At 36.6% G+C, this 12,402-nt stretch overlaps 1 protein-coding gene across 3 annotated transcripts in view; it reads right to left on the minus strand.

Moving 5' to 3' along the window:
• The window catches only part of WARS2 (tryptophanyl tRNA synthetase 2, mitochondrial), a 44,159-nt gene that overhangs the window by 7,493 nt on the left and 24,264 nt on the right, over positions 1-12,402 (minus strand). For all 3 annotated transcript variants that reach the window (XM_085572705.1, XM_021549027.4, XM_085572722.1), the window contains exons 3-5: positions 4,664-4,744; positions 2,857-2,942; positions 156-274 (exon numbers count right to left, since the gene is read on the minus strand). In XM_085572705.1, coding sequence (XP_085428831.1) covers positions 156-274; positions 2,857-2,942; positions 4,664-4,744 — 286 coding nt within the window. The remainder of the gene's footprint in view (positions 1-155; positions 275-2,856; positions 2,943-4,663; positions 4,745-12,402) is intronic.

The raw sequence follows: 12,402 nt of genomic DNA on the forward strand, positions 1-12,402 counted from the left end.
TTCACAGCCTCTAGTCTCTTGTTGCTGGTTTTTAGTTTTTCACTCCCTCAATATCAGTTTGCTCCCTTTCCTTGGTCCCTGAAACTATTTCCACAATATTTAAATCCATCTTCAACTTCGAAGCGCAGTTAAGGGAAAAATAATAACCAGCTCACTTAAAATGGCTCTGGGCACGGGAAAGAATTCTCCATATTTCTTGTTGAAATGTTGTGCTATATCTTGGGCTAGTTCCAGGTGCAGGACTTGATCTTCTCCAACAGGAACACGTGTTGACCTTTTAATAAAAGACAGATACAGGAAACTCAACAAAGCTCTCTGGTTCTGCTGAAATGTTACTCAAGACTGTCACAGCTTCTGCCATGACTGAGGGCCAGACTGAGCCAAACACTCAGTCCCAGCTAGATATAGGTGCTGTGGGAACAAGATCCCAAACTGAACATATTCAGGGATGACTCTGCTTTTTGTGCTGAACTGAAGCACATAACCAAAGGCAAAAATAGCCCTTTGTAAAGACATATATGGCAAAGATACCTGTAAGAGCAACTCATTAAACTCAGCTCAAAGAAAGGTTTCTACAGTATCTCCTGCTGCCTCTTCAGATATCAAAGAGCACATGCTATAGTGTAAAAAAAAGCAAGAAAGATCTGCAAGGCATAAAGTGCAAGCAGCTTGTCATGTCAAGTCTCAGGAAAACGTAACTGCTGTTGAGGAGTTAGTACTGAGGATGTATCAAGGGAAGGAAAGAAGAGTGTTTCTTCTTCATCACAATTGTATAAATCATGTGGTCCAGTGACTATTGTCACAAGTGTTATGAGAAGATCAGAACTGCTGGATTCAAAAGATAATTTGATCTTCTGTATTGAACTGAATGGTTTGAATATGCTTCTGGATGGAAACACAACCTGCATCAGAGGACATGAGGAGGTGAAGAATCCATTACTTCCCCTGGTGATTCTTTCCCACAGTTAATCATACTTGTGAAAAATGTATGATTCTTTTAGATGAGGCAGACTTGAAATCTTGCCAGCTTTTGATTACTCTCCCATCCCCCAGCAGATTTTTTTTTCTAAGGCTTACAGGGTATTCAGCTATGAATACTGGACATGTTCCAAAATAAGGAAATTCACTGTGCATCTTTTAAGTTCCCAGAAAATTTCAGATCAACATGGTACTCTTTCCTTCCGATTCTGAATTACTGGGCTGACATCCAGGAATCAATTTGTTCACCTTTATTCCCAACCAGTCAGCAAGGCAACCTAAAAACAGTTACAGTAGGAATCAATAGGAAATCACAGTGCCCTATAACTGAGAGAAAATCAGTTACCATAATCAATATTCTTTAAGCAGGTCAAAAGAAATGTTTCCATATGCCAAAATGGTTCCATATTCACAAAGTTTGCCACTAAACAGAAAACATATTATCTCTATAAAAGTCTCTGCACGATACCTTGCCTTTATTTCTCGCTTTTTTTTTTTTTAATATTTCTATCCTAGTGCTATTTTTACTCTTTTCTGTCATGTATTTACCTTCTGCCCATTTTCCCATCTCTTTGATCCTCTGAGCTAGTACTGTTTCTCCCCCTCCTCCAGCTCTAAATTCTACTTCATGACTGCTGTTCCCTTCCTATGTTTCTGTTTCCCACCAATTCTTGTTCGTCATATTATTTTGTTTACATTAAAACATTTCTTATTAAAGATTAAGTCAAGTTTCTTCAAAGAGATACTGTTTCTCTTTCAATTCCTTGTTTTGTGCTCTGGTGGACAGCCTGCTATTAATACAGATAGTAGCCAACAAACACCTGATCTTATTAGAGATGGAAGAGATAGACATGGTTGAGCTCAATCAAAACAATGTGATTTCTGATAAAGTTGTCTAAATTTCACCCTTAAATACTTCACACTCAAATCACTCAAATATTTGACAGTCAAATGGGACTCATTTCAAATAAAATCATTATAATATTCAAAATAATTCTGACTTTTGCTTGCTTCCTGTTATTTTTACTTAAAATTCAGGTAAATTAGAAATACCATCTCTTGGTCTTCTAGCAGTACTGTTTTCCCTACTATGATAAATTAATATGAAATTTCCCTAGATACATTTTTCTGAATTCACAGCTGGTTAATCTTGGTTAGTCTGAACTGACATCCTTGTCCTCAGTTTTATGTTACTTCTCTGTCCCAAATAATATTCACAACTTCCTTCAGAACAATGCCACAAAGTACATATGCTCTGAACATACAAATAATTAATATATGGTGCATTGTCTTTAACATTTACTTACTGAGACAGTTTAAATAATATTATGAAATACAACCAGTCATTACAATGAACTACAAATTCTATTAGTCAGGCTACAGGCTCAGGCATGCTGAGTCCCCAGTCCCTCACCAGGGGCTGTTTCCATTGCAACACTAGCCCAGGTACTACAAGCTGCAGTCAATAAGTGATTTTTTCATCATTATGAACTGGCCTACACAAAATTCCCCACTAATATTGGTATGCTACATACAGACAGTTTAAGTACCTCTACAGTACTCTGCATAAAATAAAGCATAAATACTTTAAAGAAGTGTATCAGTGTGAATGTGTAATATGTATAATTAAACATCAGTCTGTTGCAATTCCCTAAGAATTATTCTAACATGACCAGCTTTTGCTCTTTACAGCCCTGTCAGTAGCTTTTTAACCAGGCTAGATTTCAACCAGCCATTTGAGTCTGTCATCTATTTCCAATCTTCTGATCTAATCACACCCAGCTCCCCTGCTCTATAAGTTACCATGTTGACCTGACAAGCATTCATTCCAAGGTAGCTGAACAGACATTGGCCATGGGCTCACATTCTGCCTCTTACTTGTACAGCAAAATATCTGCTGCTTGAAGCACAGGGTAAGTCAACAAACCAACAGTTCCTTCGCTATTCTGGCTGGCACGCTTCATCTGTTTGGAAAAGAAAAACAGAGAAGAATCACACTTTTGACTAATGGTCCATGATTTTAATTAATTACAATTCTGAATAATTGAGTAATTTATTATGTAGCTCCACAGAAGACAGCGTCATGTAAAATCCACTCCTTATGAATATATTCTGGTTTATGTCCTATATTTATGAATTTCCCTACACAGCTCTGATACTCTAGTGAGAAGGGAACATAGGGTTTCTTTTGTTTTCTGTTTGTAACCTTATTAATGGAAATGGTTTCAAATGCAAAACCATCAGGCGCAGTTATTACACTTGTATATTACACATAAATCCTACTTTTTAAATAGTGTCTTCAGCAATACATTTTTGAAACACTTCATAATGGAGATACAAAAAGGTATTAATACCTGTGTTAGAGATCAAGACACAGTGATCACACACAGTCACCAGGACAGCCAGTGATAGCTGGGAGAACCCATAACTAGAGAGGCAGAGTCCAGTGCTGTCTCCAGCAGTTCTCACTGCTCCCCACCATCCACCTAATGAATTCAAGTCCTCTCCTGCTCCCTGATATGGATCACCTAGATCAAGACAGTGAGGCTACAAACACTAATTATGTTCTAGTGATGGCATATCTGTATTTTACTTTTAGCAATAGTTAAATATACTAACACCCTTGAAACCTGAATTATTTCACTAGGATGGTTCAAATATATTTAGACTCATGCTCTCCAACAGATTCTGAATTCTGTCTACATCCCTAAATGCCTAGGATTCAGGGAACTTAATTTGCAAAGCCTAGCACCTGTAACACCTATCTATAGGTCTGGAAAGTCAATCCAGTCAAAGTAGGATTTAAGAGATTAACTTTAGAACCTCAGGTTTGGAAAGGTTTGCTTTAATCTATGCCATGCATTAACACTGGTTGCTGTATTTAAGTTTTACTGGTTTTATTTAATTAAGAAGGAAAACAGGAAAAAAGAAAACATCTGGAGGTATTTAAGACTGCTCTGAACTCTGCAAGCCCAAACTACTCTTAAGCTGTTGGGTTTTTTTTTCCTTTTTCAGATACTTCTCTCTCCTGTCTTTTTCTGCTTACTAAATGTCAAAATAAAATACAAGGAAATTAAATGCAAGAACTCTGTTGATGCAGTCAGGCTGATGGAACACCAAGAATAAGAACATGAACATTTGAAACTTGTAAAGGCAAACATTTAAGATACAATATCACTCAGCACATTTTTAATATTTATAATTTCTATACTCCTCCTCAAACATATGCCTCTTTTGAACACTCGTCCATAAAATCTACACAGCAGCCACTCTTTACAGTGGAAAAAATAAAAGCTGTTAATGGAACTCCTTAATCAGCAAGGCCAAGGTTTCCACTGCAATATCTTTCATTACTTTTGCATTATTAAGCAGGCATTGAAATAAAACTGAATGTTCTAGCAAAATCAGTTTAACAACAGTAAAAACCCTTCTTTTTTAGCACAGTTTTTCTGCAAATCTCTGCCAAAAACACAATTCTGTAGCTTCCAGCAGGAAAATGTTCACTAAGAGGAACACACCTGGAGAGATATGTTTTACCCCTTCCACCACAGGACCACAGAATTACTTAACCTAAAGCATGAACAACCAAGGTAAAGTCAGTACTTCATAGATGACAAGTATTTCCAGGACAACATTTCTACTGAATTCCCAAAACTTTCTTCTAAATTTACCAAACTGTCCATACCTTCCACTGGGGCAAACGTAGTAGACGTGGCACATTAGTTAAGCACCCAAGAATCCAGGCAAGTTCTGCATGCTCAGGAACCTGAAAGTATGAAGTTAGAATTGATTTAAATCTTCTTCTTTGATATGCATATTTTCTCAAAGTCAGTAAGAATAAATTGCATCAAAGACAAGAAAACCATTTATTTAATTTTTCAGTAAGGTCAAGTGACAAGCTAATGGAAAGTTTTGGACACTGCCAGGATTGAATACTCTACATTAAAATAGTATAGCAAGGTTCTTGATCCTATCCATTCATATTCTAAACAAGAAAGAAAATGCTTTAGCAGCAGCAGACTTGAGCACACATGTAAACTCCTTTGCTTAAATACTTGATTCACTCTTCGCAATATTGGCAGATTTGAATCTTTAAGAGCATACTAACTGTCTCAAAGATGTTCAAAGCTTCATGCCTGCAACATGACATAACAACTCAGACAGAAGGCAGTAGAAAGTGTTTGTTAACAAGTAAGAACTACTAGGATTATTAATTACAATTCCTTTGTTGTCACATTTTAAATATAGTAATTTCCTAGCTAGCAGTCATTGGACTACTTTGGTCATCATTGTGTAAAAGTATCCAACCTCCAGAATACAGCTCAGTGGTTAGAAATATTTCATGTTAATTCTTTCCCTTCTTTCTGCCTTTCCCACAGATTCAGGGTTTTTATTAATTCCCTCATGCTTATTTGACCTGTAATCTTCTGTGCACAAGACAAAGTGCAACAAAATACCAGAGTAAAATGAACTTCACGGAAAATACTAAGCACAAGACTCCTATTTCATCTAGAAGGAATCACCATCTGGTTGAAAGTGGTTTCTCATTTCTTTCTTCTAGTCACGGACAGAGAGGAGATGGTGCTCTGTTGCACTTGTGTTGACAAGAACCCTCTTTAAAAGCTATGCAGTCATTGATTCAGCTCTGTCAGATGCTGCTTTCACAGCCAAGACTGCACGTGTGTTTCACTGGATCAGTGGATTTGACATTACATCAGTTACCAAAACACCCAGTGATCTAAACAGCACTTGTTGGGTTGAATACACAGTTCTGGGTCCTACCAAATTATACTCATTTCCCATCTTCAAACACACAGTCCCTTCCTAAGTAAGACTAAAGTGCTGAATATGCTGAAGAAAAAGCCTGATAAAATGGGGACAGATACGTAGAAGTATACCAAAGTATAGAGATTTCAGTTGGAGTAAAATTCAGTACCAGAGGCTAATGAGTCAGCATCCATCATCCAAATTGCAGTCACTGACTGTATATTGGTGTGTGAATCAGGAGGTTCTAGGCTTAAACCACAAATCATTTGTCAGACTAAATTTCAGTTTAAACTACTGTGCTTTACTTGGCAAGAGGGGCAAGTAACCAAGTAACTGCTGCCTTTGGTTGGTCATGGTGCATCTGCTCAAATGTTACTCATTTAGGTATTTTAGTATCCCATCACATTGATTGCATAAATCTGATACAAAAAAACTGGAACACGTACACGATGATGTATATGACACCAGCAGAATAAAGGCTCAGTCTAATCCTCCTTTCACTACGTAATACCTGTTGATCACAGTCAGGAGAAGCCATTCTCCCAGACAAACTCCATCAGCTTTTTGTTGCAGGTCCATTTAAAACTGCAGGCAAATGTCTTCATTAAACAGCCAAAACACAAGAATGTAAGAAATAACATGTACTGGACCACAGAAAAGGCAATGCAGCCTTGTGCTCTATTTCCAGGAGTAGCATGTGGGGCAAACACATGAACCTACTGCTTCCTGCAGTATCTTCCCCTCATACTTTTCCAGCATCCATAACTGTTGCACTAGGGAATATCAGAAGGTATTATCTCTGACACAGCCCTGGTAATGTATCCAGACTCTCCAGGAATGTGTCTAATCCCTTTCTGAACCAGCTAATATTGCCCATTTCACGACCCCATGGAACAGCAAACTCCAGAGGCTGAAACCCGATGTGTAAAGAAATTATTTAGCCACTGTTTGTTTACTGGTTTTGAATGCCACCTGTTTCTTATATTGCACAATTTGGTGAACAATTCCACATCCAGCTTATTGAGTGTTTTCCTGATTTTGTAAACTTTGACTGCATATGTCTCAGCCTTCTCCTCTGCAACCCTGACTTCTGAATTTCTCCTTCTTAAGGCAGCTACTTTGTCCCCTGCTGCATGAATTCCTCTCCTTTGCAACATATCTAATTCCTTAGTTCATCGTGGAGATGTAGACTCTAAAACTTCACTCAGTATTCAAAAAATGGGTACACTAAGGTTTTGTATGGTGACAAAATGTCATCTCTGTCTTACTCACAATACCCTTTCTGGTGATGTGGTGATGATGACATATCATTAGCTTTTCTGAAAATTGCTTGTGCTGAGCCAATGATTTCAGAGAACTGCCAATGATGACTCCAGGACTTTCTTTCCTGCATTGTGTGAAGAAGGTTTAGAATACTTTTACCCAGATGCTTTAAAGTATTTAAAGCTCTTCTAACCCTTATTTGCCTGTCCACTTTGTTGTATGAGTTCTTTTGGAATTCCTTTCCTTGGCATGGCATTTGGCTACACGTAAGGACTTGGCATTTCCTGTGAACTTCTGTTCACTACCTTCTTCAAGTCATGAAGGAGAATGTTTACTAGAACTGCTCCCAGCAAGAATCCCTGAGAAACATGAGACTGCTGACTGTGACATTAAAAAAAAAAAAAAAGAAAAAAAGAAAAAAAGAAAAAAAGAGAAAAAAAAAAATAAGTGAGCATTACAGCCTATGCAGCTTTCAACAGTGAAATGAAAAGGAAATGGAGAAGAGACATCTCATATTTGCATAAATCTACAAAATGATTTCCAGTTGATTCCTGTTGTGTTAGGTAGCATTTATTGTGCCATCACGAGGAAAATCTTTGTCAAAGAAGCATCACTTTTCACACAATTCTCATTAAAAAGAGTACAAGTGTCAGAGAGGTGCTCTGCTTGCTTTTTAAGTTTATTTTTTAAAGGGAGGTACCCAATAATCTGAGTAAGATTTAAAGAAATAAAAGCATAAAGAGAGCCAATTAATTCAGGCTATTCTGTGTATATTTTAACCAATAAAGAACTAAATTTCTTTCGTATTCTAAAATCTGACAACAAACTACTGTGCAGAGCTATGATGTACTTCAGGATTACGCAATCTTTCAAAAGAGAACAGATAATAATAAATTTAACTCTATTCCAATGAAGACATAATTTTCTCAGTGTGCTCTCCCCCCCAAGTACGTCAGTATAAAAATAATTCAAATGGTAGAAAACCAGAATTACATCTCCAATTAACAAAACTCTCAACCAGTGACAGTTCCTGAACTGTATGTCAAACCAAACTCCAAGAATGTCACAATCACTGGTAATTCTGAAAATCAGCTATCTAACAAATCCTCCAGGTCAACTTTAGCTACTTTTGTGTCTTGAAAAAAAATATAATAGTCTGTTTTCAGTATAAACATAATTTTCTTGGGAAAATTTCTTGCAGCCTTGCTGAAAATATTTCCAGGAATAACAGTTTTTAAGTGCTATATTTATTGTTTCACTTTACAAAGTCAACTATTTCCATTTAAAATTTTCCAAAAAAATCTTACCCAGATCCATATAGCAATTCCCCCTTTTCAGACAGCCCAAATCCTACCCTTTGCTCTTCTCAGTAAATATAACAAGTTTCTCTCTTTTTTCCTGCTCTGTGCTCTTACTCATTTTAACAGTTTTCTTTCCTAATCTCATTCAAGTCTGTAAATACCATCAATATTTCTCAAAGGATTGAGATGGTCATCTCTATGCTATTACCAGGGACACATTTCCTCCTTCAATCTCCATAGCATTAAGCATCCCCCACAACCTGGCTTATTAATCAGTAATCAAAGAGTTATTTCCAGAGCAAACGACTTACATTCCTTCCCTGTGGCCTGACAAGGTCAGGGCTGCATACCCAGATTCCTTTAATTTTTTTTAAAGCACATGTATTTAACAGAGGTGCAAATGATAATGAGCAGTTAACTAAAAGGCACAAACACTTCTGTTTCTTCACCTGAGCACCCTGCTACTCCCTTTTTAAAGACAAACAGCTTCCTAATTATTTACTTGTACAGCCATTTGAATTTATTGAACTTAGGTCACAGTTCATATTTGGATCATCTCTGGAGCTTTATATGCTGAAGTACAATCTCAGAGCTTCTTCTGTAGATCTAATTTTTGTTCTTGATTCTAGCTTGATCCTTGATTCCTTACCAAATTATTGTTGATATTCCCTTGCCACAACCAATGATATATACATGGAAAAAACAGTAGCTACTTTTATTCCAAATAATTCTACATGACTTTTTATGATGAAACATGCAGTTGAGGAAGACAGCAAGCTGTGAGATTCAAGAACAGTGGAGAGGCATGAATACTGGAAGCAGATTTGAAAGCAGGCAAATCAGCAACACGGGTCCTCAGCTATCTCAGGTTATAATAGAACGTTGTGTGTTGGCAGCTGAAGTGGCTTTCTGCAAAAAGAGATGCAGTGTTTTATTTTCAAGATGGACTTCCTCAAGTTGCAACCTATAGCCCTTCTCTATAAGGCACTGCCAATTTGCTGCATATCTATCATGTGGAAACAGCTTTCCCTCAGAGGAGTAACCTCATTAAGGTCTACATTTTAAAGGGGCAGTAAATTTAAAAGATTTAATTTTGATAGAGTAGAATACAAACAAACAGTCTCAGGAGGCAATTTGAATAGCTGGATTTCTTTTAGTGCACTACAAAAAATTGGAACAGAGAAGGAAAAGAGTCCCACATTTAAAAAGAAATGAAACCTTTTTTTAGGACTTTTGTCTCTTCTAGAAGTACCAGTAAGAGCTTCTGCAATATTCAAGAGGCCCTTTTTAAAAGCAAATGATGCTCACATTTTTCTTGAATACCCAGGTTTTAAAAACCAAGTAAGGTTTTATTTATGCGTAAGGTTGCAGGCAATACGTTCAAGATACTTAGCAATGTGTATCTATATTACAGAGCTAAAGAAAAAAAAGACCATAAACAAGACAAAAAATAGACTACTCTTGAATCAAACGCACACAGTGCAGGTACTCTTATGACAAAAAATTTGCCACAGTATCCCAAAATTCTGTTCAAAGAAATAATTGATTGGGTAGAATAAGTTTATGGTTACAAAGGCAATATCAGATTTAAAGAACATGTTAAGCAATGTATTGAATTGGGGGTGGTTACCTAGTTACTGTCAGTAAATGTGTCAGTATCTACAGCTTTCACCTTTACTTTGGAACAATTTAGTCACATATTTATATTTGGCTAAAACATACAGAAATTAGATTTGCCTCTCCTTTTTGAAGAACCTGACCAAGAATATTCCACTGGAATCAAACTTTTCTGGTTATAAACCCTGATATACCACAGTAATTTGGCCAAAGAACCCTTTCCTCTCCTTTACTTATTATGAAATTAACTTATTTTCAGAAACATTCTCCTAGTATAAGCCACAATACTGTTTGAAAAATTAGTCTGGTGTGTCCAGAAGATTGGTGAAGAGAGGAAAATACAACATCTACATAATGAGATGAAGAAGGTAAATTAAGGCAGAAAAGAAAAAAAAAAGAGAAATCCCAGTGAACCATGACTTTCCTTCCCACTGAGCTCTGCTTATGTCTAGCCCAGTCCATGAGAGAGAAAACAGAGGAATGAGAGAAGCAGAATAATTTTCTAAATTAAACAGTCACATACTTCCTCTTATGACAGGAAGTTTTCAATGGACCGTGCTAAATTAATGTACTTTAATGAATTTATAAGCTATGATGCAATGCAAGCTTTTCAGCCCCTCTGAAAATTGGACAAGGGGTAGTTTGAATCCATTCAAACTCTGCCCACAAAACAAAGCAGATGGATACTTCTGGAAAATAACAGCAATGAAACAGTGCACATATTTATATTGTTGTATTTTGGCTTTTGGAGTTAAGGCTAAGACAAATTTGCAAATTCCCACCTCCCAGAGTTACTGCCTCAATTTGCTTGCACACTGCAAGAATACTGCAGCTGATTATACTCAGAAAATAAATCACCCTACCCAGAAGGATGAAAACTGCAATTTTCCACCCAGAAACTGAACATTATGTTGTCCAGAAACTCACAGGACTCCTCTGAGAAGTATTCATGCAGCATATCAAGCACTGCCTGCTGAATCAACTCTGATGGAATTTTAGTTTCTCTTGGGACATTTACCATGTGTCTGCTACAATGGATAGGTGGACAGGAAGAACAGCCTGAGACCACATAAAAGCAAAATAAGTTTCTAATATTGTTTTGACTGTGAAGCAGATGAGATACAAGATGGTTATGGGTAAGAACTGAAATGTGGAGTGTACCCACCACGAATCAGAAAAAATAGGTTATATCATATAAGTTTACCATGTGTGCAGATTGCATACTGTCTTCTTTATTTACCACCCCCCCCCCACCATAGTCCTTTTTGGTTTTAATAAAAGATCTAAGTTTTATGAAAGATGACTGTTACAGCTTTTATCAGTTATGGCACAATTTAAGGAATATATTTTCTGTTTCTTCTAATGCTCTCACAATATGTTGTATAAGTCATTATTCCTTAACTTCTTTTTTATGCCCCATAGGCAAAAGCAGCCACCTAAAGCATATCTTGACATTATTTTCTCTAAGAGGGTTTTATACTTCTGCCAGCTGTACTCCAAATAAAAATGCACTATTTCGAAATATGCATTTATTTTTATTTTTTATTCTTACTAAAATTGTCAGTTTTCTATAACTTCCTACTTGAGAAAATATAATTAAACAAGCTGTAATGAAAGAGCTGCTCTCACTGGGAGGCCATTTTACTGTCCAACATACACCACAATTGTTTTATGAGATACTCTAAGTAAATGTGCTTGTTTATAACCCTTCACAGACAATGTGGTTCCAAACACTACCCTAATTATTCATCACCATCCTTCTTGCTTCTAAATATTTTCAAGTTATCATCACTTGTTCTTTGTAGCCACTACTTCCCTAAGCTGGAATTCAAGTTTTTATATGGTAATATAAGTGTGGGAGATATTTGTTGAACTGCAATGCATTAAGACCAAATATACAGCCAGCCATTAACGTACTGTTTGTACAAGTTTTAAAACAATATAATGTATAAATGGTAAATTATGAAGCATACAAAACCAATTCTCATCCAACTAGCACTTTCCATTTATAGGTAATTTAGCTGTAAATCCAATACAAAAGAACATAGGCCATATATTCCCCAAACAACACAATAAAAAACTTGCCTATGCAAAATTTCTGTCACTTCTATTTAATTTTAGTTGAAAGGTGAGGGCATCACTGAACTCTGTTCTAGGATTCCAAGTGTACTTTACCTGTATCCTTATCGTAACAGCACCTTTTGGACCTAGCATAAACATGAGAGGTATCTGCTCTCACCACACTTTTGAAATCCCAGCAATTAGTCTGTGATTCATATTGCTCAGCCTTTTGTCTCTTGCTTGTATTGAAAAGGATAATAAAGTGTATGAAAACTCTTGAGGCAGGTATTTCAGATTATCTCTGGATTAGAGATTTGAAAAAAAAGCCTAAGTAAGTAAAGTAAGTGAAACCCTTACAAAAGGCACAGGCCTTTTGAAAAACAAAGTAGCATCATTTTTTTCACATATGGCCAAC

Source organism: Lonchura striata, chromosome 1 (assembly GCF_050655825.1).
Source record: "Lonchura striata isolate lonStrDom1 chromosome 1, ASM5065582v1, whole genome shotgun sequence".
NCBI classification, from domain to species: Eukaryota; Metazoa; Chordata; class Aves; order Passeriformes; family Estrildidae; genus Lonchura; species Lonchura striata.